This window comes from Ambystoma mexicanum, chromosome 6q (genome assembly GCF_040938575.1).
Source record: "Ambystoma mexicanum isolate Mex_15411 chromosome 6q, UKY_AmexF1_1, whole genome shotgun sequence".
Lineage (NCBI taxonomy): Eukaryota > Metazoa > Chordata > Amphibia > Caudata > Ambystomatidae > Ambystoma > Ambystoma mexicanum.
This window is the reverse complement of record NC_090937.1, coordinates 395,456,817-395,480,716: the sequence shown is the minus strand read 5'-3', so window position 1 is coordinate 395,480,716 and position 23,900 is coordinate 395,456,817. Positions and strand designations below refer to the sequence as shown.

The window sequence follows — 23,900 nt, the reverse complement described above, 5'->3', positions numbered from 1 at the left end:
ACAAGTTGCAAAGGAAGTTCTGCATGAGAGTTGAGAAAGGGTGATGCACCGTGAATCAATGAAGTCCATAAAAGTCAAATCCAGCATTGGCCACAAGACGGTGATGGTGAAACCAAAATGCATCAGGACAGATTCCTGCAAAAGTAGGCTGCTGTCTGAGCAGGAGGTCTGGCCCTGGGTCCTCCTGGTAAGAACAGGTCCAAACAGGAATTGCCCTTTTCTTCGTCTGCCCTTCACTTCGGATGCCCAGGCGAGAGACGCCCTTGATCTAAGAGTTAAGAGCAGGAAGGAGGAGGCAGGGCTAAGAAGGTGGGTGGTGCTTAGGCCAGGTGACCTAGATCCACTTGCACCTGCTCCCCATCTGCAAAGGAAAAGAGGCTGGAGGGCTCCTTAAGAAGGGAAAAAGAGCAGCAACCAGGAAGGCACCAGGTGGGTGGGCTTGTTGAGTGGGGCAAAAGAGCAGCAACCTGGAAGGTGCCAGGTGGGCGGGGCTTAGGTCAGGTGACCTAGATCCACTTGCACCTGCTCCCAATCTGCAGAGGAAAAGAAGCTGGAGGGCTTCTTAAGTAGGGAAAAAGAGCAGCAAGCAGGAAGGCATCAGGTGGGCGGGGCTTGCTAAGTGAAGAAAAAGAGCGGCAACTTGGAAGGCACCTGGTGGGTGGCGCTTAGGCCAGGTGACCTAGATCCACTTGCACTTGCTCCCCATCTGCAAAGGAAAAGAGGCTGGAGGGCTCCTTAAGTAGGGAAAAAGGCGGCAAGCAGGAAGGCACCAGGTGGGCGGGGCTTGCTAAGTGAGGAAAAAGAGCGGCAACCTGGAAGGTGCCAGGTAAGCGGGGCTTAGGCTAGTTGACTTAGATCCACTTGCACCTGCTCCCCATCTGCAAAGGAAAAGAGGCTGGAGGGCTCCTTGAGTAGGGAAAAAGAGCGGCAACCAGGAAGGCACCAGGTGGGTGGGGCTTGCTAAGTGACGAAAAAGAGCGGCAACCTGGAAGGGGCCAGGTGCGCGGGGCTCGTGCCAGGTGACCTAGATCCACTTGCACCTACTCCCCATCTGCAAAGGAAAAGAGGATGGAGGGCTCCAGGAAGGCAGCAGGTGGGCGGGGCTTGCTAGGAAAAAGATCAGCAACCTGGAAGGCGCCAGGTGGGTGGGCTTAGGCTAGGTGACTTAGATCCACTTACACCTGCTCCCCATCTGCAAAGGAACAGAGGCTGGAGCGCTCTTTAAGTAGGGAAAAAGAGCGGCAACCAGGAAGGCACCAGGTGGGCGAGGCTTGCTAACTGAGGAAAAAGAGCGGCAACCTGGAAGGTGCCAGGTGGGCGGGGCTTGGGTGAGGTGGCCTAGATCCACTTGCACCTGCTCCCCATCTGCAAAGGAAAAGAGTGTGGAGGGCTCCTTAAGTAGGGAAAAAGAGCAGCAAGCAGGAAGGCACCAGGTGGGCGGGCTTGTTAAGTGGGGAAAAAAGAGCAGCAACCTGGAAGGTCCCAGGTGGGCGGGGCTTAGGTCAGGTGACCTAGATCCACTTGCCTCTGCTCCCCATCTGCAAAGGAAAAGAAGCTGGAGGGCTTCTTAAGTAGGGAAAAAGAGCAGCAAGCAGGAAGGAACCAGGTGGGCGGGGCTTGCTAAGTGAGGAAAAAGAGCGGCAACCTGGAAGGCGCCAGGTGGACGGGGCTTAGGCTAGGTGACTTAGATCCACTTGCACCTGCTCCCCATCTGCAAAGGAAAAGAGGCTGGAGGGCTCCTTATGTAGGGGAAAATAGCAGCAACCAAGAAGGCACCAGGTGGGTGGGGCTTGCTAAGTGAGGAAAAAGAGCAGCAGCCTGGAAGGTGCCAGGTGGGCCAGGCTTGGGCCTGGTGACCTAAACCCACTTGCACCTGCTCCCCATCTGCAAAGGAAGAGGATGGAGGGCTCCTTAAGTAGGGAAAAAGAGCGGCAACCACAAAGGCATATGGTGGGCGGGGCTTGCTAAGTGGGGAAAATAGCGGCAAACCTGGATGCCGCCAGGTGGGCGGGGCTTAGGCCAGGTGATCTAGATCCACTTGCACCTGCTCCCCAGTAGGGAGCAGGTTTGGTTTTACAGACGGACCGTAGGCCATTGATTGCAATTTTTTAATAAAAAGGGCTAGATAAAATGTCAAGAAGGGTAGCTGGTTCAGTAGCTAGAAATACATGCCACAGTGTTGGTATGTGTTTCCAGGGCACGGAAATTGTTTTGCGTATCATTTGTCATGACTCGCTTGGCGGGAAGAGGAAGGTAAAGAAGAGTGGGCAAATTAGGTTTTGTGACACACGATGGGATAGTGAGATGAAAGGAATGGACAAATGCTGTGGATAAGTACAGAAATATAAATGATGTTATGGTGTATGTAAACATGACATGGCCATCTAAAGGAGTTCTTGAAGGAGAAGTGAGAAGTTATTGTGAAGTCAAAGTTAAGCCCGGTGTTGAAAGTGAGTTTTTATATCAATCAGGGCGTGAGGTTGTGCCGCTTGGACTTAAGGACAAACTGATTGATGTGGCACATGCAAAGCACATAGGCTTCTCATGGACGAAAGCCCTATTGAGGACAGATTATAGGTGGCTGAACTTTGACGGGCGGTGGAAAGCAGTCCGAATGAATAGTGTGCAAGATCAGGTTAGAAGTTCATGATACAGGCAAGGCCAATGATTGCATCCGAGTTTCCCCGGGGGGGGGGGATTAACAGCTAGCAATGGATATTTTGGATATAGTGGATATTGATAGAGGACAAGAAAAATAGTGTGGTCTTAGTTGACTTGTTGTTGCAGGGGATAGAAGTGAAATGTGTTCAGGAGACGAGTGCATATACACTCATCGCCTTTCTAGAAGAAGTGTTTGACAAGGAAGGGTATCCATGCAGAATTTTAATAGACAATGGGGCCCAATTTGCATTTGGTGCGATTTAGGTGCATCTGGTGAGAGATGGGGTAATACTGAAATAGACAGCATTGTATCAACCCCAAGGTTATAGAGCAGTATTGAGAGTGAATAGGCGCATAATGGATCCCTCAGCTATCCCTATCTCTAAGAAGATGAGACCTGTCTAAAAAAGTAAATTCTAAAAGGTGCTCGTTAGGACGTCTTATACAACATAACACTGTCCTATGTCCGAAACCTAAACTACCTAACTGGCCCTATCGCTATAAAGAAAATAAACCAAAAAATGCTATCGATAAATGTTCTGGCTCGGTTGATTGTTGGGTTGTGCGTGACGGCATCCATCTCTACATGGTATGCAATGTCTTTCTTAGGTTCCCCAAGTCTTTGAGGCTTCTTGTCACCATTCCAGCAAGTGTTCAAAAACAAAAGTGTTAGACAAAAATAGCGTTAACCTTCTTGGCCGATTCCTCATTGCAGTCTTTATGCTTTTCAGGGAAAGTTAATTGTAGCCTTTTTTTCAGGCTTTCCTAATTCTGATATGTGGCAGTTCTCATGAGTTATCTGACTCAAACGACTAGGGCATCTTGCAGGTCCCTTCCACATATGATTGATAAGCCTTGTCAAAGCACTTCCTCGTTGTCTTTACTGCTGGTGTAGGTTTGAGGGTGGGTCTGAGAGCCCTGTAGGCTCTTAACTCTGGGTGGGCATATTCACACCGAGCTCTTGTGAATATTGTACTGTCTCTAGGGTTCTGTTTTCTATCAGTACCCTTTGGCAGATGGGTTACCGATCTCCTCCTCCTCCTCCTCCTCCTCCTCCTCCTCCTCCTCCTCCTCCTCCTCCTCCTCCTCCTCCTCACACTGGGTATCAGAGCCAAACCCCAAAAGCTGGTAACCCTGGATATTGAGATCTCTGGATTTTAGTTGTCGCTCCACCACCCCCGTAGCCCGTGAAATGACCCAATTCTAGTCCCTTTTACCATTGGACATAATCTCGGGTTCATGTGAACCAGTCACTTGTTATTGCTGATTAATGCTGTGACCAATAGCTGTTCTACTCTATGAAATTACTCAAACTACCTATCAATCTTGGAGCCATTGCTTGCACTGTTGATGTATCGTCAATGCTGGATTACGGCAATTCTCTCTACTTGTGTCTTCCAGAAATTCTCCTCACCAGATTTCAGCAAATTCAAAATGCAGCACCCTGACTTACACTTGGTGACCCGGCCTGCATGAAGACATAAACTATGCTCGACAAGTTTTATTTTACTTCTAGTTTTCCAATTAGTTATTCTTAAGGATGCCTGACCATCCTACTTACCACAAAGCAGCCCACCTTTCTAATTTCTAAACTGACACTCTGTGTTCCCTGCTGCACTCTTTGGTCTGGCTGGTCGTATATATTTGCCGTCCCTTGATTCCGCTACTCATATAGAGGGTGCAGGGCCTTTTCTACCCTGGTCCCCTTATTTCTGAATTACCTCTCGCTTAATGTTTGAGTGATTGACACTTTTCTTGCCATTCATCGGGTACTTTGTTTTTTACCTTCCCATTAAGCAGGTCCTTTACGGGACGTATTTCCTTAATTTAATCAGTGCCAAGATGTCTTCTGGCGATAGTGTTCTCAATAAAATATCATTCCCTTACCCAATAACTCGGTTATTCAATGAAAGTGGCAGCATGGCCAGGCCCATGGACATTTCCCATTTCCCTAGCAATTGTGCACCTTGGAAGGGGATTTAATATGAGGCCATATTAATAACGGTGAAATAAGTGTATGTTTTTGTAAATAAATGACTGGCGACCAAATTAATTATGCACAATTCCTTAGTCATTAGGTGGTTGTCAGTAACTACAAAACTGTAAGCATTTATTGATCATATGCAGAATGGAAATAAAAAAGATGGGCATGGCAGTCTGCCCAAGAGTGGATATTGTTTTATTGTGACTGCCCTTAAATTCACAAAGTTGTTATGTAAAAACCAATATTGTACTAATACACTGTTACCCTCCAATTTTACAGTGTGTGAAAAGAAGGAATTCCAGTGTGTGAATCAAAAATGTATCCCCATGGCGAGAGTCTGTGATGGGACCAATGACTGTGGAGACCTGAGTGATGAACTGTGCTGCAAAGGTAACTTTAACATTTGTCCAATCATCACCTTGGAGCCATGTCTTGGTATTTTATTTGAAGGAGCACAAGTCCAGTTTCAAAAAAAGAAGATGACTTGTGTGACAGTGTAGTCTCACTGCGCTAGTTAACATGCTATGGGGACACACAACAGTCTCAGTCTTTTTATTCTAAGTGTTGCACTTTTGATCAAACCTTTCAGTACACTTGCTGTACTCTTTAATGGTAGGCCTTTAGAAATGACGGCAAGTGAGATGACCTGGAAAGAAGTGCTTGTCACTCACTCGTAAAGCATCTTCATTGTACATACATAAAGGTAAGGCTTGAAAGAAACCCTGCATGTCTGATATTCACAATGCCCATAATGAACTGCCTAGTACAAATTTTAAAACTTTTTTTTTAAACTTGTATCTAATGTTTTGCAGTCAAGTCATCAACAAAGTGGTCAAGGAGTCTTCACCATACAATGTACACATTCATTTACATTCTGGGGCGGAAAATAGAAAGAGAAAGAAAAAAATGAAGGAGCATCACGCAGGTCACCCAGATCAACATGCTTACAATTAACTACAGTATAGATATCTTGAAATGTTTTCATGAGAATTCACAATTTCAAACATATTTCACTTTTTAAATTTAAATCCCCCCTTACCCACCACAATTGTCCCCATGTTTTATCAGATTCATATAATCTATCTGTACAGAGAAAGGTTTTTAAAACAACAGGTGCCTATGTACACGTTTGAGGTTATCCTTATAAAAATGTATAAGTGTAGACCATGTTCAAATGTATTTAGGGAAGAAATATAAGAAGAGTGCTGGTATTTCTTTCTGAGGAAAGTATTTCCAAAATGTTGCACCAGCACATGTTGATAAGTGGGTCCACTGTGTCCTACCAATGACATGCCAGAATCAATGTATCCACGATAAGTAAATGTGTGATGAGTTTAGCAGAGTGTCCTGTCATCAAATGAGTCCCCTAAACTGAATCTACGAATATTACTAGCAGAGAGTCCATCGGTCATTGAATGCCAATGGTGAGTTTTATTTTTGCAATAGCCTCCTCCCAACAGAATTGAGCTGTGAGGCATAATTACCACATGAAAGCTAAATCCAGAACCCACCCCCCCCCATAGTCTCTCCAATCGATCTGGGAATAATATGGAACAATTTATCTGATTCAGAGGGTGTTTATTACCATCTGAAGCAGGTTTTGTAGCCACACTCCTTGTTGGTTGAACACTTGCAAGATTTGTGTGCCCTATGTGAAGGCATCATGAAGCAGGACACAGACATCAGATTCAAAGTTAAAAAAAGGGTTTATTAACTTAAATGTCAGGATGGTCTAAGGCCTAACTTGCTCTGTGCTAAGGTGGGATTTCCCTACCTAAAGAAACTGAGGAAAGTCTGAGTCAGAAAGTTCAACTTAAAAGTCTTTCTGTGTCCAAAACCTATACTTGCCCTCACAACTAAAGCTAAACAATGTGTAGGGATGCCAGTAACAAAAGGAATGGTGTTCCAAATAAGGTTCTGAGCTTCGGCCAGCTCCTGGCTTACTTTTCAGTTCCCCTTTCCCAGGTTCAAGACAATTCCACAAAATCTCCGGGTTCCCTTCCCCAGTTTAAAACAGTTCCACAAAGTCTTGTGGTTCCCTTTCCCAAGAAGACAACACAGCTCCAAAAGAGATGTCGGGGAGGTGGGGGGGAGCGGGGGTTCCTTTACCCAAGAAGATATGACCATTCAAAATTGGCCTCAGTATTCTGTCCTCCTAAGGCCTCACCAAACTTACAAGGTCCCTGGTTTTCCTTCCTTAAGACAACAACTAAGTTCATAAGGTCCCAGATTTCCCTTCCCCAAGACTTCAGCTTGTTAACTTGTACTTAGTCTCAATCACTCAATTTTCAAAACCAGTTCCAGGTCAACCTTGCACTCCTTCTGCTTTCTTGGCAGTTCATACAGATTGCTTTCTTCTGCCTCACTACAGCAACCTCTTTCAATCACCTGCCTTTTTTCTTTGTATAGTTATTTGGCTTTCACAAACAGTGTAGTACCGATATATGCCCAGTTGTTGGACTACACGGTCCACCCATTACAGGTGACGCAACCAGGAACCCTAGCCTTTCTAGCCCACACAGGTTCTTCTGTATCTGTACCTATGTGATGGTTCACACTTGGCTTTTATTTGCCAGTCTTTTTACTTTGCCACAATGTGTTTTTGCATACAGTTCACTTTCTGGTGTTCTTGTTCCTTCACCATATTGCTTTCGTACTTTCCCACAATATTCCATACTTGCTTTCCATTGTATTTCATACGGTTCATGCTTGGCTTTCAATATACTGTATGTATATTTCACCCCAACCTATCATCTGTTCATAGCCTTGCCAAAAGCCTTCATTTAGTTCGGTATTCAGTGATTTTAATCTTTTACTCTTCTGCTCACAGTTTATCTTGTATGTATAATTCCTCACAACCCGTTGCATTGGGTTTATTGCATCTTGCACATACTCTTACATACATTCACCATCTACTTTGGCTTCCCAACAGCCCCCAGGAGCACCCCGGTTCGAGTGCTCTTCCCTTTTCACTCACCATTCCTGGCATCTCCTCTGGGCGGCTGCTTTCTCTGTTTCTGCTTTTCTGATGCGGTTTCTTTGGATAGCGAGCCCCACCATTCTCTCTGTGGTTTGCCAGCAGCTCTGTTTGCTTCCCGTGGATGCTGACGGTAACTTGCAGCTTGCAGATCTCTTCTGTGTCCGCAGCTCCTGCTGCTGACACCTGACCAATGAGGCTCCCACTTCTGTGGCCCTCTCGCGCCCCACTCATCCTCAGCTCCACAGCTTCTTGGGATTGCTTGCCGGCGTCCTAGCTCTCCTGCAGGACCCACCCTGGCCGCCTCCTTCTGCACAGGATTATCCCTTCAGGCCTGCAAAGCTTGATGTAGCTCCTCTCCTGCTGGTCTCTCTCACACACTTGTCGGCCCAACGGCAAATATTTGACAGGTTGTAGTTGTGACTCCACAGTCTCATTTGCCTGACCATAATTAGTGGAGCACTATGGACATGCCTGACCCTTACAACAGTATGCAGGCCTCTTCCTCGTCTCAGTACTAGAGTAGTGAAATGACCTGTTAGTGTCACTGCTCCTAGTTGCCTCTTCCTCGTCCCAGTACCATAATCATCTGAATGAGGGAATATGGTTTGCAACAGCCTATAAAGGCAGGGGAAGGGTGAAGTTGGTTCTCATAAGGACAAGGTGGAATACCATGTCTCAGCTGCGGATATCCTTTCCCCAATCCCCAAGGGCCCTTCACCCAGGTGATCCTCCCTCGCAATTGTACCCCCAGGGTCAGGATCCAAAAGCGATGGCCTTTCCCTGGCGAAGAGGATCCAAGGGGAGTAGGTGTGAGTGGCCCTCAGGTTTCTCACACATAGCCCAAATATAACCCCACGACATTATATCTTCAACTCTTTCCTCCATTTGGCATGCAAGGGAGCTTCTCCTGGGGATGAGCTCTGTCTAGTAATCTTTACAATCTGGACACCTAACCCTTTGAGATGCCATTTTCAAATAAGAGCTCCAGCAATGTTGCCTTTCGGGATCCCACCAATGTCACTTGAGGGTTACAGATTCAATGGCAACTCAGAGCTGTTGAGCCCCTGACTCTACCTCAGCGATTGCCTCCTTTGCCGCCTTCTTCTATTAGAGAGGAAACCATGTTTGTTCCCTTTTTATACTCCCCAGAAAACCTAAAGGTAGCAAACCATTAAGCAACTCCTCCAACATGTTCCATGCCTTTTACTATGTTAATCCTTCCAGAAGCCCCCAAATATGGCAAGCCATTAAGCAGCATCTCCAGCATTCTACCACCATTGTATATGCCAGTGCTTAGTAACTCTGTATGGCTACATAACATAACTCTGAATATGATTTTTCTGAGTTTGTATCTCTGGTAAATCTACTGTAAAATCGATGAAAACCATGTGGTGTTGGTGGGGTTGGGAATAGTTGAAGCAAACCAACTTGTTTTGCATGTTGGACTTTCGCTCTAGCAGATACACATAAGTACAGAGTCCTGAAATCTTTTCTTGGCTGCCAGAAGTATTGTTTCATCAATACTTGTGTTTCTTTTCTCCTGGATCCCTGGCTACTAGAGTATTGTAGCACCAGCAAAGGGATTGCTCTTAAAAAAATTGTTAGTGGACACACCGACCCCATCACCCATGATCCACTTGGTCTCACCTGACGAGCACAAATGTTGGAACATGGTCAACCTGACCTAGCTGAAGACTTGCTATGCTCACTCCCAACCACAGATAGACCTCTACCTATCGAATCCTTTGACTCTTGGCTCAACAACTCTCTCTTCCCTCTCACTCCATCATGCCCCGCCCACACCCACAAAGAACCAATCTCCCAATGGTTCGCGCCCCACATGAAGACCATAACCGTTCCCTGGAGCGCAAATGGCATACATAAAAGAAAATCTTAGAAAATCCCTGTTTGCCTGCCATTATCGTATCTACAAATCCGAGATTCGAAAGGCCAAAAAATCATACTATAATAAAATAATCCTAAACTTCCACAGCAGTAGTAAAGAGCTCCACAGGATCATCTCCGAGTTAGTGAAACCCTACTTCACAACTGCCACTATCACAACAATGCAAGCGCTCTGCAACTCCTTCTTCCATCACTTTTACAGAACAGCATTGGACAGGACCGCCACCCTTAATGCCAAACTCTCCAACCTCACCCCCGCCCAATTCCTGCCACTCAAAACCCACTCCCCCTCCCCGTGGCGCCGACTTTCAACTCCTTCAAGCCAATCTCGATCAGGTAATTCCTTAAACTATATTCCAGCAGCAGACCCTGCGGGTCCCCCCTTCATCCTTGCCCCACCCCTCTCCTCAAGTAAATATTCTTCTCTACCTGTGCAGACCCCTTTAAAATAGCGCACGTCAAACCCCTTCTAAAAAAAAGGCAGGCTTCAACCCCCTCCAATCCAACCATTGAATTACAGGCACATCTCAAACACTATATTCCTAGCAAAACCCATCGACCGCTCAGCCTACTCCTAGATCAACCTCTTTGCCGAATCCAACAACCTTCTTGACCCCACTGAGTCTGGCTTCCGGCATCGCCATGGAACTGAAACCACACTGCTCTTGATCTGGGACGACCTCAAAGTCACAGCAGACTCTGAAGGAGGTGCCGCTCTGTTTCACCTTGATCTCTCATCTGACTTTGACACCATTAACCAGTCAATACTCCTCGACCAGCTACACTCCCTTGGAATCTAAGACTTGGCTCTCAAATGGGTTGCCTCGTTCCTTAACAGGAAACAAATCACTACCGTTCCCCCTTTCACCTCTTCAACACTGGAGTCTCCAGGGCGCTTGCCTCTCCTCACTCTTTTTCAACCTCTACCTGAGCCCTTTGCCAAGGATCATCCGCTCCCACAACCTCACATGCTACAATTATGCTGACAACACTCAAATTATCCTAAGAATCCCCACGATGAACGATGATCACCCCCCCACCCTGACCTAGCAGCTTGCCTCGGTGATATAGACCAATGGATGACTAGAAACCACCTCCTTCTCAACCCAGGGAAAACCGTGATTATGGTATGTGGCAACACAGCTCTATTCCTGCAACCATTCCCATGGCCTCCCTCCCTCGGCACCCACCTCCAACACTGTCAAAAACCTAGATTGTACATTGGACTCAGGCTGAAGCCTGTCCCACCAGATCAACAATGTATTCAGATCTTGTCACTACCACCTCGGGCTGCTGAGACACATATTCCCTTATCTTTCCTTCCCCAACAGATTGACTTCTATTATGTCAATTGTCATGTCCAGACTGGACTATGCAAACTCCATGTACCAGCTTAACAAACCCCAAAAAGTCCAAAACGCAGCTTCTAAATTACTCCTTGCACTAGGACGAAGAGACCACATCTCACCTACTCTCTGCACCCTCCACTGGCTACCCGTTGGACAAAGAGCCACTTTCAAAATCCTGTGCATCACCCACCGGGCAGTGCACAAGGCCGACCTGACATACCTCCAAGAGCTAGCACCCCGCGCTTAGAAACCTCTGGGTATTAAGTGTGTTATAAATAACCAATCATCATCATCCACATGCACTTTAAGATCAAGCACAGCCCTCCTACTAATGATCCCGGCCTCCAATTCAGCCAGACTTGGAGGGTCAGTCTACTCGACCTTGGCACCAACTCTATGGAATTCGCTACCTCCCTGTATTCGACACAACCAGGACTACATGGCCTTCCGTAAAGCGGTGAAAACATGGCTCTTCCCAAATCCATGAAAGAGTCCACCCAAGGCCACAACCCAATCCCCCAATGACCTAAGTCCTGTGAAAATCAGCACTAACCTGAAACACAAAAGGAGAGCCATGGGCTCACCCCGAAATAAGTCAGCACAGTCAGGGCACGGAAGTCAGCCTATTGACCAAGGATTTCCAGCCTATGCAGTTGCAAGCCGCTCGCACCGACCTCGACCGCCAAACCATAGTTGGTGCTATATGATCAATAGAGGCATGCGTTACCTACCGAGGAATAACAATCGAAAACCAAGCACCAATGGCACAAAAGCGACTAAGCTTGGCTGAAACCCTCTGTAAAATCATACAATAACCCAAGAAGCACCCAGTAACACAGCTTCAGTATTCCTCCAGGGAAACAGAAAATGGGCCCTTCAAGCCAGATTACAAAGCACAGCATCAAGGTCAGTTGCACCAAGATAACACAACATAACCCACCGATCATTCTACCTTGCACTGAAATCCACTACCACAAACCACCATTGCAGACTCGGGCAGAGCACTGAGCTCCAAAAACATCCCAAGCAAGGCGGTAACCCTGCGACGACCGCAAACACTCATTCCTACCAATATGCTCACTCTCCACTTTACATCAACAAACAATAGAACGCAGCTCCACCCCTCGATCAATTCGGCCTAGCTGCACATATCCCTACATCGCACATAGAGCACCTCAACAGCCTGATAAAATGCTGCTATGCCCAACGAAAAAATCAGCCTAGCAGCACACAATCTCCCACACATGCCCCACGGCAGCCAGAAGGCAGACTCAAAAACCACCCTCCTTTCTGCACACACTACACTGACCCCTGACATCCACTGCACTACACTTTCCATTAGATTGCAGCTAACCCTGTGACCCACTCTGGCTGCTCACATACCAACTGCACCCAAGCACTATTTGCTACACCAATCGCTCAACTGATATGGGGCGCGGTCCCGGAGGACGTTCAACCCACAGCGCTTTGAGATCAAACCAATGGTACATAAGACGCTATACAAATGCACTATAACATAACAACATAGCATAACATATCCTCCCATCTGCCAAAGATGTCTGGAGTATTTATAAGTACCTCTTCATTAAATAACAAAAAAATATAGTAATAAGGGATGATTTGATTATCATTGCCAGCATGGCAAAAAAAGAGCTTTTGAAACCCATAAAACACCCAGAACCACAGAAAAACTAAGTGAAAGTGGCAAAATCCACATATACAAAGGTGACTGAAAGTAAGAAATTGGAGCTAGACAATAAAACCTGGCTCGACTTAGAAGCAGCCTCCTTGGAGGGAGATTCGAATACATTTTGGGATATTGTATCTAATGGCCCATCATATAATCGGGTTTTCACAGGTCTTGAGCTAATGATAACAGGTCACAGATGGCTGGAACATTTTTCTAATTTGTACCAAGCAGTGGACCCTGCTCAGGATTCTTTATGGTCATTGATGATGGGAACTGAGAATTTAATAGCTATTCCGCCAAAGGAGATTTTACTGTACACCTTCTCATTAGATCAGGTGATAGTTTGTAATCAAATTGCTGACTCACAATCATTCAAATGGACCTGAGGATCTGTGAGGATGGGCCCCTTTCCTGACAGTTTTGCACAATGACATTTTATAAATGGGTATAATCCCTGTGTCGCACTGAAGAGCAATAATTGTACTAATATTTAAAAAGGGGAATGAGTGTTGCCCAAAGGCATACAGACCTGTCTCATTGTTAAATACTAACTTTATAATCTTTGGTAGGTGCCTTCTAAACAAATTGGAGCAGTGGATAGTAAACAACTATGTTCTCTCTATGATCCAGTCGGGATTCTCTGCAACACTGGGGACACTGGAGCAGGGACTAAATCTCAATGCTTTATCTGCACATTCCTTGTTTGTTAAAAGGAAATCAGTATATCTAGCTTTCATGGACCTGAGCACTGCCTTTGGTAAGGTTAATAGAGAGAAAAGATTGCATGTGCCCTGTACCTTAAAGTGTCCCCAAGGCACATTGGACATTCTAAGGATTGTCCACAGGAACAGCAAGGCATGTGCCAGAAAATGTATTGAGGGCCATTGCACCCCATGGTTTCTAATCAATTCTGGGGTAAAGCAGGCCCTCCCTACTATTTTCCCTCTATATTACTTCCCTGAACAATGCACTTTTTAAATGCCAGGCAGATGTGCCATAGATAGGCAATATGATCCTACTTGTGATAGCATACGCGGATGATACCGTCTTACTTGATCGTATCCTTAGAGCCCTCCAAATGATAATAAATAGAAACAATTCTTTTATGAATACACTTGACATGCAAATACAAACTGAACAAATGCAGCAATATTGATGTGTGAGTGGCAAGAGGAAGATAAATATAACAACTATGTTCAGTAATAGTTGCCCCATACCACAAACAGACGATTTTGATTATCTGGTTATTCGCTTTTCTAGTTCTTCATCGCCTAAGGCACATCTGGATAAACAAGCACTAAGGATGAACCAAGTATTAGGAGGGGTCGCCCCCACTTCATGAAAAAGTGCAAGATGCAGCTCATTATTGCAATCATAAAGATTACATGATAAAAACAAAATCTGGCGTGAAGTATAGTGCCTCTCTGTGGGCTTATGCAAATGCTAAAGATTTACAAATTAAGGAATATGTAAAAAAAAAAAAAAAGTTTTAGGCTTACCTAAATCAGCACCTAATAACAGAATTCATATAGAATTAGATTTGAATTACCTACAAGATTAAATTATGCTTGAACCTCTAGTGCATTGGTTGTGCATATCGCTAATCCTAATGCGATATTAACCCATTATTTAATAGGTAATATTATAGTCAAGAATAGGACAGAAGAAATGCCCTGGTTTAAGCATATTAAAAGCATTTTTCATAGAAGTCATGCTGATACATGTTTTAACAATTTAATCTATAGTTATGTCTAAAGTATATCATTCATAACTCCAGAGAAACAACAGAGTTAACTAAATGTTCAAATCGTAGCTATATGATTATGGCATTGAATAAAATCCAAGATTACCTCTTTTTGATTAATTATATTATAGAAGGTTGCCGTATCACTAGAGCATGTTTCAATTGTTTACAGATGGGGCCATTTTGGCAAACCACAAAAAAGAGATGTAAAATGTGTTATGTGGAGGTTGAACATCTAATACATGTTATCTTCTTTTGTCTAGCATGTACACAAATCAGGCAGCAAACGCTACTACTGGTTTTTAAAGGTCTTATTGTTTCACAATGTCGTCCAGCACTTTATTTTCTACTGAAGGCTGAAACTCCTCTTTTAGTCTGAGGCCTGTTACGATATATACGACAAGCTTGACAGATTGCCACCTCCTGCGATACTGTATAGTACATTTTATTTGTGATATTTAACCTATATTGAAGTTTATTTATTTATTGTGCATTTGCAAGGTGCTTATACATTTTAAAAACATGTGTTTTAAAGTGCCCACAGGGCAAACAGGGAGGGACCAAGGGAACAAAGATGAGTAGAATAAAACTGATGAAATAAGAAAGAGGCAATCCTCCTAGGCCTTGTGAACATTCAGAAGGTGCAAGTGCAGAGAGAGTGAAGGGACAATGGAAGGGGGTGTAGTGCTAGGAGTTCCACAGAGGGAAGTGCCAGGGAGTCAGTTTCGAGCAACTGTTAAGTGCCTGGCAGAGATCACTAGGTAAGTGGTGATCACCTTCCAATACAATAAGTGCAGGCCTGTGAGACAACACAGGCCAGTAGGTGCCCAAAGGCAAGTGCTGGGAGAGGGCGGAAGGCTGGGGGTGATTGGGTAGAAGGCCAGGACCCAGAAGGACACACAAGGACCCAGGCCACAAATCTCAGTGACTGTAGAGTTTTAGAAGGAGCTTCCGGGATTTGAGGAGATCTGACTCAAGGCAAAGAGGAAAGGGGAAGCTGTTCCACAGGAGGGAGCCAGCCGAGGAAAGAGATTGGCCACCAGCTTGCTGCTTAGAAAAGCTCTCGACATGCAGAGAGTTGGAGCTGGAGGAGCGTAAAGATCTGGATGGAGAGTATTTGGTGAGAGCAAGTTGTAGATCGAGTGGTCCTCAACCCCAGACAGCCTTATGGATGATGCAGGGGGATTTGAATTTGATCCTTGCAGCAACAGGGTGCCAGTGAAGAGATTTTAGGGCTTGAGAGATATGGTCCCTGGTCTTGGAGCCAAGGATAAGTCTTGCAGCCCTATTCTGGATAAGCTGAAGGGAGCGGAGAGAGGAAGAGGGTAGATTAAAGAAGAGGCTATTGCAGTAGTCCAGCCTAGAGAGTACCAGAGCTCTCGACACTTGAGCTTCTGGGGAAAAGTGAGGAAAGGAAGGATACCTCTGAGGAGGTGAAGTTGAAAATGAGCCTTGTTGGCAAGGTCCAGGATTTGAGGGAGGAAAGAGAGAGAGGAGTCGAAGATGACTCCCAGGTTTCTGGTTTCAGATGCAGGAGAAGGAGGAGAGCCCATAGAGGGTGGCCAGTTTGAAGGGGGGAGAGAGGGAGTAAGAGTCCCAATAGGAAGGATCTCAGTCTTGATGGCATTGAGGCAGAGAGCATTAGAGGTACACCAAGACTGGATAGCGGATAGGCAGTCAGGAATGGTAGAGGAAGTAGTGATAGGATGAGAGGGAAGTGTGTAGAAGAGTTGGGTGTCATCAGCATAACACTGGACGTGAGGGGCGAAAGTGTAAATAAGGTAAGCAATCAGAGTGTGATAGACGTTAAATAGCCAGGGTGAGAGGTTGGAGCCCTGAAGAACGCCACAGGTGAGAAAGAGGTGGGAGAGGAGAAATAGCCCAGGGTAACCTGGGAGGGACGGTCAGTGAGGAAGGAGGTCAGTAAGTCCAGTACACTCTCCGGGATACGAAGAGTATCATGGAGCCATATTATGAGGATGGAGTGGTTGACCATATCAAATGCAGAGGAGAGATCAAGTAGAATGAGAACAGCAGGAGAGTTAGAGTCAAGAGATGCAAGCAGTTCTTCACAGGTGTTCATAAGAGCAATTTCCGTGTCGCTGAATGCTCGGAATCCTGATTGATGGTTGTGTAGGCAACCAACGAGTTCAGTATGCTGGGTGGGTCAGTTGGGGAAAGACCAGCTTCTCCAGGGGTTTCCCCAAGGAAGGGAGTGATAGAGCTGGGGTAGTAGTTAGGCGGACATGAGGGGTCAGCAGCTGAAGGCTTTTTCATGAAGGGGCGCACAAGAGAGTGCTTGAGGGAGGAGGGGAGCGAACAACCCTGGTGACCTTGTCCGATGTGATAGGAGAGAAGGAGGAGAGAGAGGATGAGGGAAGATGGGAGGCCACGGGTGGCAGGAAGCATGGAGCAGGGGAGGGAAAAGAGGAGGAAGACAGTGTTCAGGATGTCCTGCGTTTTTGCAGTGAAGTTCGTGGCCAATGCAGAGCACAGGGCCTGAGAGGGAAGAGGCGAGGTGGAGACTGTAGAAGGATTGGCTAGTTCCTTGCAGATTTTAAAGAGTTCAGCCATGTTGTTGGATGCTCCAGAGATGCGAGCCTGGATGTGGGCCCTCTTCTTGGAACGAATGGCAAGATGATACTGCCTTTGGAGAAGGTGACAGGCCAGTTTGTCTGAAGATGAGCTTGAGGTCTGCCACTTCCATTCCGCAACTCTGTATTTGCACTTCAGGGCTGCTAGATCAGAGTGTTTCAGGCGGGTCCTCATGACTGGGGTGAGAATGTTGGTGATGGCAAGATGGAGGTTCCTGAGAGCAGAGTCAGAGGTGGAGTATGCAGTGGGAGGAGAGGGTGAGATGAAGGTGGATGCAAAGGCAGCAACTGACACATGTTTTATTGGGTGGATGTCTGTGACCAAGGTTGGCAGAGCTCGGGGAGGTGTGGTCAGAGGGCCGAGAGGACCCAGTTGAGAGGAGAGGAGGGGGTGGTCTGACCAGGAGAGCGGAGTGGCGAGTGGGCAGGAGAGCAGAAGATCAGTGTGAATAAAGGCATCAAGAGCATGTCCAGCCGAGTGGGTAGGACCATATGGGAGAATGGAGAGGGAGAGCGAGGTGCAGAGGTCATGGAAGAAAGTGGACGCTGTGATTGAGGATTAAATGTGGATGTTGAAGTCACCCAGTAACAGGAGTTTAGAGGAAGAAGAGAGGAGGAGAAATCAGCCCATTCTAAGAGTAACAGGGTGATAGAGCCATGTGGCCTATAGATAGTGGCAATGATCAAGGAGGAGGTAGGAGAAATGACCAGCTTGCAGACTAGGCTCTCGAAGGAGGAGTATGGCTGGGTTGAAAGTGTACGTGATGTAATTTACCTTTTCTTTACCTTCCATATTATGTATTTGATTTCTTTATTGATATTGCCATCATTTTAATAAAATCTTATATTTATGATGTGTGTTGTGTTTGCAGACTACTGCAAACTTTAATACTGATTTTATCTTGAGTACAGAAATTTGTTTGAGGTATTGTACTCCTTTTTCTAAAACCTATGAATTGCATGATTACTGATATATCTCCACTTTCTTTGTTTCTCTTTTTACTAATATGTGTATATGAAATGTATTGTTTTGTGGAACCTTTGAGCTCGGAATAAACATTTTTTGATGATGGCGACAGTGCTAATATGGGATACGGTACTCTGCCCTTAACTGACCCTCTTGTTCTTTTTTTGTGTTGAACCAATTCATGAATTGCCATGAACTTAGTTGGTCAAACAATTAAGTTGTGAATAGGGTACATCTGATGATGTGAATCGGTGGAATTACACGCTTGGGTTTTGTGCATGACCCTCTTACTTAATTTGTTACTTATTATCTATATCTGTTCAAGCTACTCTTTCTGCCTTTTGTTTTCGACTCCTGGTGGATGCATTACCATCAAATCGTAGCCTGCAAAACATGTCTAGAATAATTGAGTTTTCAGGCCAAATGAAAATATTGGAGATTTCTGTGTTCTTTGAACGCTGTGATGGTTTTCATGACCTCTTCATATGTATAGTCTACATTTCCTGAACACTGCCTTTATGAGCACTAGTTCTCTTTCTACAATAGTGTAATTTTGTTCTGCAGCTAGTAACCTCCTCAAATAGTACGGCACAATGGGAACCTGATTTGACAGTAAAACAGTCTTTGATATTATGTGTGACCGTCTCTGTCCTTTCCAGGATGGGTGTGCTCTTTTTCTTTGGAACTCAGCCTTGTCAAGCTGAAATTATTTTGATGTATTCTTCAGCTTCATCTCTCGCTTCTATCCAGAAATGGTTGGTTCCTCTTTCTGTTTTTGGTAGCACACCCTCCCTGGTGTCATCTATTAAATTCCTGGGTTCCTTGGTTAATTCCAATATGAATTTAAAATTTTATATTTATTTCCTATCAAGATCCTGTGTTTTTCAGCTTTCTCTCCTTATGAAAATTGAGCTTTTTGTGTCTCCTTCGGACTTTCACTTCACCGTCCGGGCCTTAGTTGGTTGTCACATGGACAACAGTAATGCCATTCACACAGGTCTGCCATCCTCATCTTTGATTCTTTTGAAGTCGGTTTGTCATTCAAACCTGCAAAGGTTTGCGGATGCCTCCTGGTTTGATTTCTCTCCATTGGCTCCCTATTCACTTTTGTGCACTTTTAAAAAAACATACTGCCTTACATATAAGGCTGTGGATTCGGGCCAGCCTGCCTATTTGGCAGCGCAATTCTCTATTTGTGGGAGATCCAGATGTACTAGTCGCCATTGTAGTCTTTGTTTATCTGTTCTTTTTTTCAACTTGCCCATTATTCAGCCCAATTTTCTTAGGTCTTTTTCTTCCTTTCGGTCTCAGTGAGATGTTGTGTTTTACCTATCCACTTGGACAGTCGTTCCTCCTCTCGGAAAATCAATCATCCAATCATGAGGCCAAATCAATCACTGCTGTGCAAGTATATACTTGCAGATCAACCTGGGCTCTTAAGTCTTGCAAGTCAGTAGTATGGTGGGATACCTTTGTTAGGGGATTTTGCCAAAGTCCTATCTGTGATAAGATTTTAGAAAGCCCACCCTGGGTGGACCAGAGGTTCACCACTTAGGTTTAGCCTTAACTACCCAAACGTTTGGTAGCAATGGCTGAGCAGCCAGGCTTAATCTAGGAGGGAGGAGGGCTGTAGTCAGGCACACAGTACTCAAAGCATAAACTTAGTTCAAAGAAACACGTCTACACTAGAAGTTATATATAAGCATTTATTTTAAATACACTGAAGCTTATAACTTTGAAGTAAGGTAAGTACTAACACACAGTAGTATTAAACACATAATATATGCAATATAAAAGGATAAAAACTACTTTATAACACTTTTAAAGTAACACAAAAGTGGTATAAACCTCTGAAACAAGCATGCATATTATAGACCAACTTGTGTAAACCCTGCGTAACCAATCTTAAGAAGTCCAACCCTATTCTAGGTGAGTCTCACAGAGTCAAGGGGCCCCCTGGGGACCCGTTTCCAAGGGCTGAGGAAGGGAAGGCAGGCAGTAAAAAAGGCAGAGTCTCTGAATATTTCTTCAAGTTTACAGTTGAGTAGCAGTTAAGTTTCTTTGGTAAAAAGCACAAAGAGTTGTCCACCACAATGAAGCTCAATGGAGGCCTAGGAGGGGATGCGAGTAACAGCTTAACTGCAACCCTCAAAAGCACAGGAGCAACAAATCAGGCCCCAGGTAAGTATTAGGGGAAGAACAGTGCCTTATCAGTGAAGAGGCTAATGCAGCAGTATGGTCCCCAAGGAGAGGTGAAAGTAGATCCCGGTTCGGGTTTCTTGGTCTTGACGACTGAAGAAAAGAACTTGCAATGGATCTGGTGATTGCTCTCAAGTAGCTGGATGCGCAGCAGAAGATCTTTGTAGCACTGGCTAATTGGCACCTTTTTCAAGGCTCGGTTGAAGGACAGTCATTATGTGGTAAACTTTGCTCCAGTTCTCGGTCCTCGTCTTGGCTGTGTGGACTTTCAGGAGCGGGATCCAGTCCCTGGAGTTTCAGGAGGATGCCTGCAAAGTTTTCGATAAAACTGCACTTAGGTTGACACTGAACTTCAAAATGGCGCAGGACCAGTATTGGTGAATTACGGGCCATGGAGGTCGCAGCTCTTCCAAGGAGGCTGCAAAATGAAGTTTGTCTTGGGACTGGTTAAGCCCACCAGTCCCAGAGAGGAAGTCGTCCATTTTGGGGCTTCCCTGTCACACAGAAGTTGAGGTTGGGACTGCAGCAGTTACTCAGGCGGCTCTGGCAGTTGCTGCAAGTGGCTTTTTCTTCTTCTTCTTCTTCTTCTTCTTCTTCAGATATTTAGTTCTAGTGGTTGACTCTGAGTTTCTGCTCTAGGACCCTCGTCTTTTATGCAGGAAAACTACCTGAGCCCACCAATCACCATACATGCATTCTTTCAAACTTGGGAGGGGGCTGTCCAATGGGGACAGCCAGCCTCCCAGCACAAAGTGATTCAAGGCAGGCACACTGCAGGACAAAGACTGGGGGAATTTCGGCCTCCTTCCCCACTTCCTGTCCTTTCAGACACTCAGAGCCTTGGCGGGCATTCCAAGTGAAACCTGACAAAGACATAAGACCCATCAGGACCTCCCACAACCAGGCAGGTAGATGAAGGATCAAGTAAGACCAATTCATCACGAAGAGGGCTTAGAAAAGTTCAGCCACCATTTCAGGCAAATGGGGACCTGAGTGTCCCTTATAGCAGCTGCGAAAGCAGCCTGCGGCAAAAGTTCACAAAATGTCATGCAAAAAAGAACACTGCCACGAGCCTGTCAGATGAACTTGTAACAGTAACTAAAAGTTACTGGAAAAATGAGAAAAGGAAGACAATGTTTCCCCTCAGCGCTCCACATAAGGTGGGGTGTGCTGATCTCACAAAATAAAAGATAGGAGGGACAAAAGGGGGTCCCCCTGCTGCCTGGTTACTTGTGTTAACAGAGGTAAAGTAAAAAGGAAAGCTTGACACCAGGCTGGCCAGCCCCGAAAAGTCTGAAGAGCGCATGTGTTTGAGGGCTACAGTAAAAGCTATATATCTGCGTTGTAAGGCCTGCCCCTCAAAGCGTCATAGCCTTAGAATCGCCCATAGACATATACCTATTTATATCCAATTCATTGTTACTGTTACCCAATTTATATAAAATGTATATTAAATGTATATTAATGTTGGGTTTTCTTAAATTTATATAAACAAAATGTGGGTTCTTATCAAATTTATTTTAAAACGATTTGCGTCCTTGTCAATTTTATATACAATGTATATACAAATGTTGGTGGTTAATTACATTTGTTGGGGTTCAATCAAATGTAAAGAGGTTGGGGCCCGTGGAAAAAGGGTGGTCCATCTGTCAACTGAAACGCTTGATGAAACATAGCCCACCATATTACTCATGTTTTCCTGTAACCTTTTATGCAATTTTACCATTCCCTTGGGTGCTGGCTACCTTGTTGCCACTACCCGGCGATTGAATTACCTAAGAGTTAGTAATTCCTTGTTATTGCCATACCGGTGCTTCTCTAGCTGAAAATCTGTCCAAACTCTTTTGATAATAGATCATAATCCCATGTTCTATTAATTACAACTCCCTCCCCCAATACCCCGCTGGAACAATGCATCGCCCCCTTCCCTATGCAAGGGCTACATTGATTATTTGGGGTGGCTGCTTCCTCCCCAGCCAGAGATACCCATTGATGCTTGCACTATAAGAAACATCAAAATATGAATTAATATTATTATTATTGGTGTATCCTTAAACAGACTGATTATGTGCTAGGCGTGGCGAAGTCCAAGGATTCCCTGTATTTACTTGTACATCCTCGCCTTTGCTTGCAGTGGACTGGGACAAAGGCAACTGTGATGTTTTTCTTATGAATGTACTGTATTATATCTACATTCTGACTCTTTTTAAAGTGAATATCTTGAGTTTGGGTGATGTGCTCTTATAAATGTATGCAGTGGTGCACCACTGCAAGGTATCCACTACCTAGGTATGTGTCAAAAATCTCGAAAAATCAAGGAGGTTAATTTCCACCTATACAAACCCACGGCCCGATTCTGAGGTGCATGCAAAAATGAGAAACTGTTCATCCGTGAATGATGAACACTTTCTTTAAAAGCACCATATTCCGATAACATGCTTATGTGGCAGACTTGCATCAAAGCCACAAATTTAGCACGTGCCTGATTTACTGCCTGACAACAGCCTTAGCAACCATGAGAAATGCAGGTCTGGCAGTGTGAGGGGATTCTGCTCTCAAGAGCACAGCTTTAGCACGTCAATACGAGGAGTTAAAATACACCAGTGACGTGCTGTTCACACTTTTTCCTTTATAAAAATGGCATTTCCGAGAACGCAGCACCACTTTGCTAGTTTAATGAAAGCTTAAGAAATCTTTCTTAAACTACAAAAGTGGCAGTCTTTTAGAAAATGCTTGCAGTGCCACTGGAGCACATGTTTCTATGTAAATGGTAGATTTATGCAGCCTTTGCTGCTGGGAAGCAGGACATTTCATCTGCAGCATTTCCCCTGCAGCATTTCCACTCACCCCAGAATGGTGCTGCTGGAAACTGGAGGGGAGAATGTCAATTTTCCACACTATAATTAGCACATGCCCAGAATCAGGCCCCCCTTCTATAAAAAAAATAAACAGGCATGTTTTTCACTTACCTTTTACAATGTCAAAACGTGCATGGAACTTCACCGAATGCGTCATGTCCTATTCGAACACCCTGTGGCGCATTTGCTGAAGTTCTGTGCACAAGGTCAAACGTCACAATGGGTAATTTTAACACTTTGGACAGGAACGTCTAATATAAGCTTAACTATTTCGCCTTAGTAACATCATAAAAGTAACACAAATAACAATAGCCCAGGACGGTGGAGCCACTGTATCCTTCACAGTCACAATCTTACAAATAGATGCACATTCCGTATCTTCGCATGCAAAATACCCAACATTTGCAATCTGGAGGGGAAAAAAAGACCCGGATTTAAAATGCTGCAAGTATATTTAGGTCTATACAGACTAAGATCAGAGAACAGTGAAAGTGAAAAGTCTCCTACCACATGTAATGTAAGAAAAGCTTTGCTTTCTTTTCAAACAGAATGCGCCAAAAACGCTTTCCACTGTCGTTCTGACACGTGCATTTCGCCGAGATATCGCTGCAATGGCGAGTTTGACTGCATCAATGGAGACGATGAATCGGGTTGTCCAGGTAAGATATGATCTGTGATTATTCAACGTTTCACCGGCCTTTGAATTCAATATTTACCTCTTGTTTTCCCAATTTCACTATTTTCTTGAAGCAAGTGTAAAATGCTGTCTATTCCATTGTTGTAAATGTATGTCATTACGGTGGCCCTCCCTGCTCATGTCCCATTACACCCTCATTTTGTAATTCGTGTTTGCTTGTACTTCCATGTGGACCCATTATGTAAGAAATATCACCAATGGTACATTACCGTTCCGCCAACATTGCCATTGCCACTCTGCACAGCGGTAAATCTTTGGAAAATTGACATTGC

General features: G+C 44.9%; 1 protein-coding gene across 2 annotated transcripts in view; it reads left to right on the top strand.

The window, feature by feature from the left end:
• Nucleotides 1-23,900, top strand: part of CFI (complement factor I) — a 325,763-nt gene that overhangs the window by 178,063 nt on the left and 123,800 nt on the right. For both annotated transcript variants that reach the window (XM_069630882.1, XM_069630881.1), the window contains 2 exons: nt 4,925-5,035; nt 23,480-23,590. In XM_069630882.1, the coding sequence (XP_069486983.1) occupies nt 4,925-5,035; nt 23,480-23,590 (222 nt within the window). The remainder of the gene's footprint in view (nt 1-4,924; nt 5,036-23,479; nt 23,591-23,900) is intronic.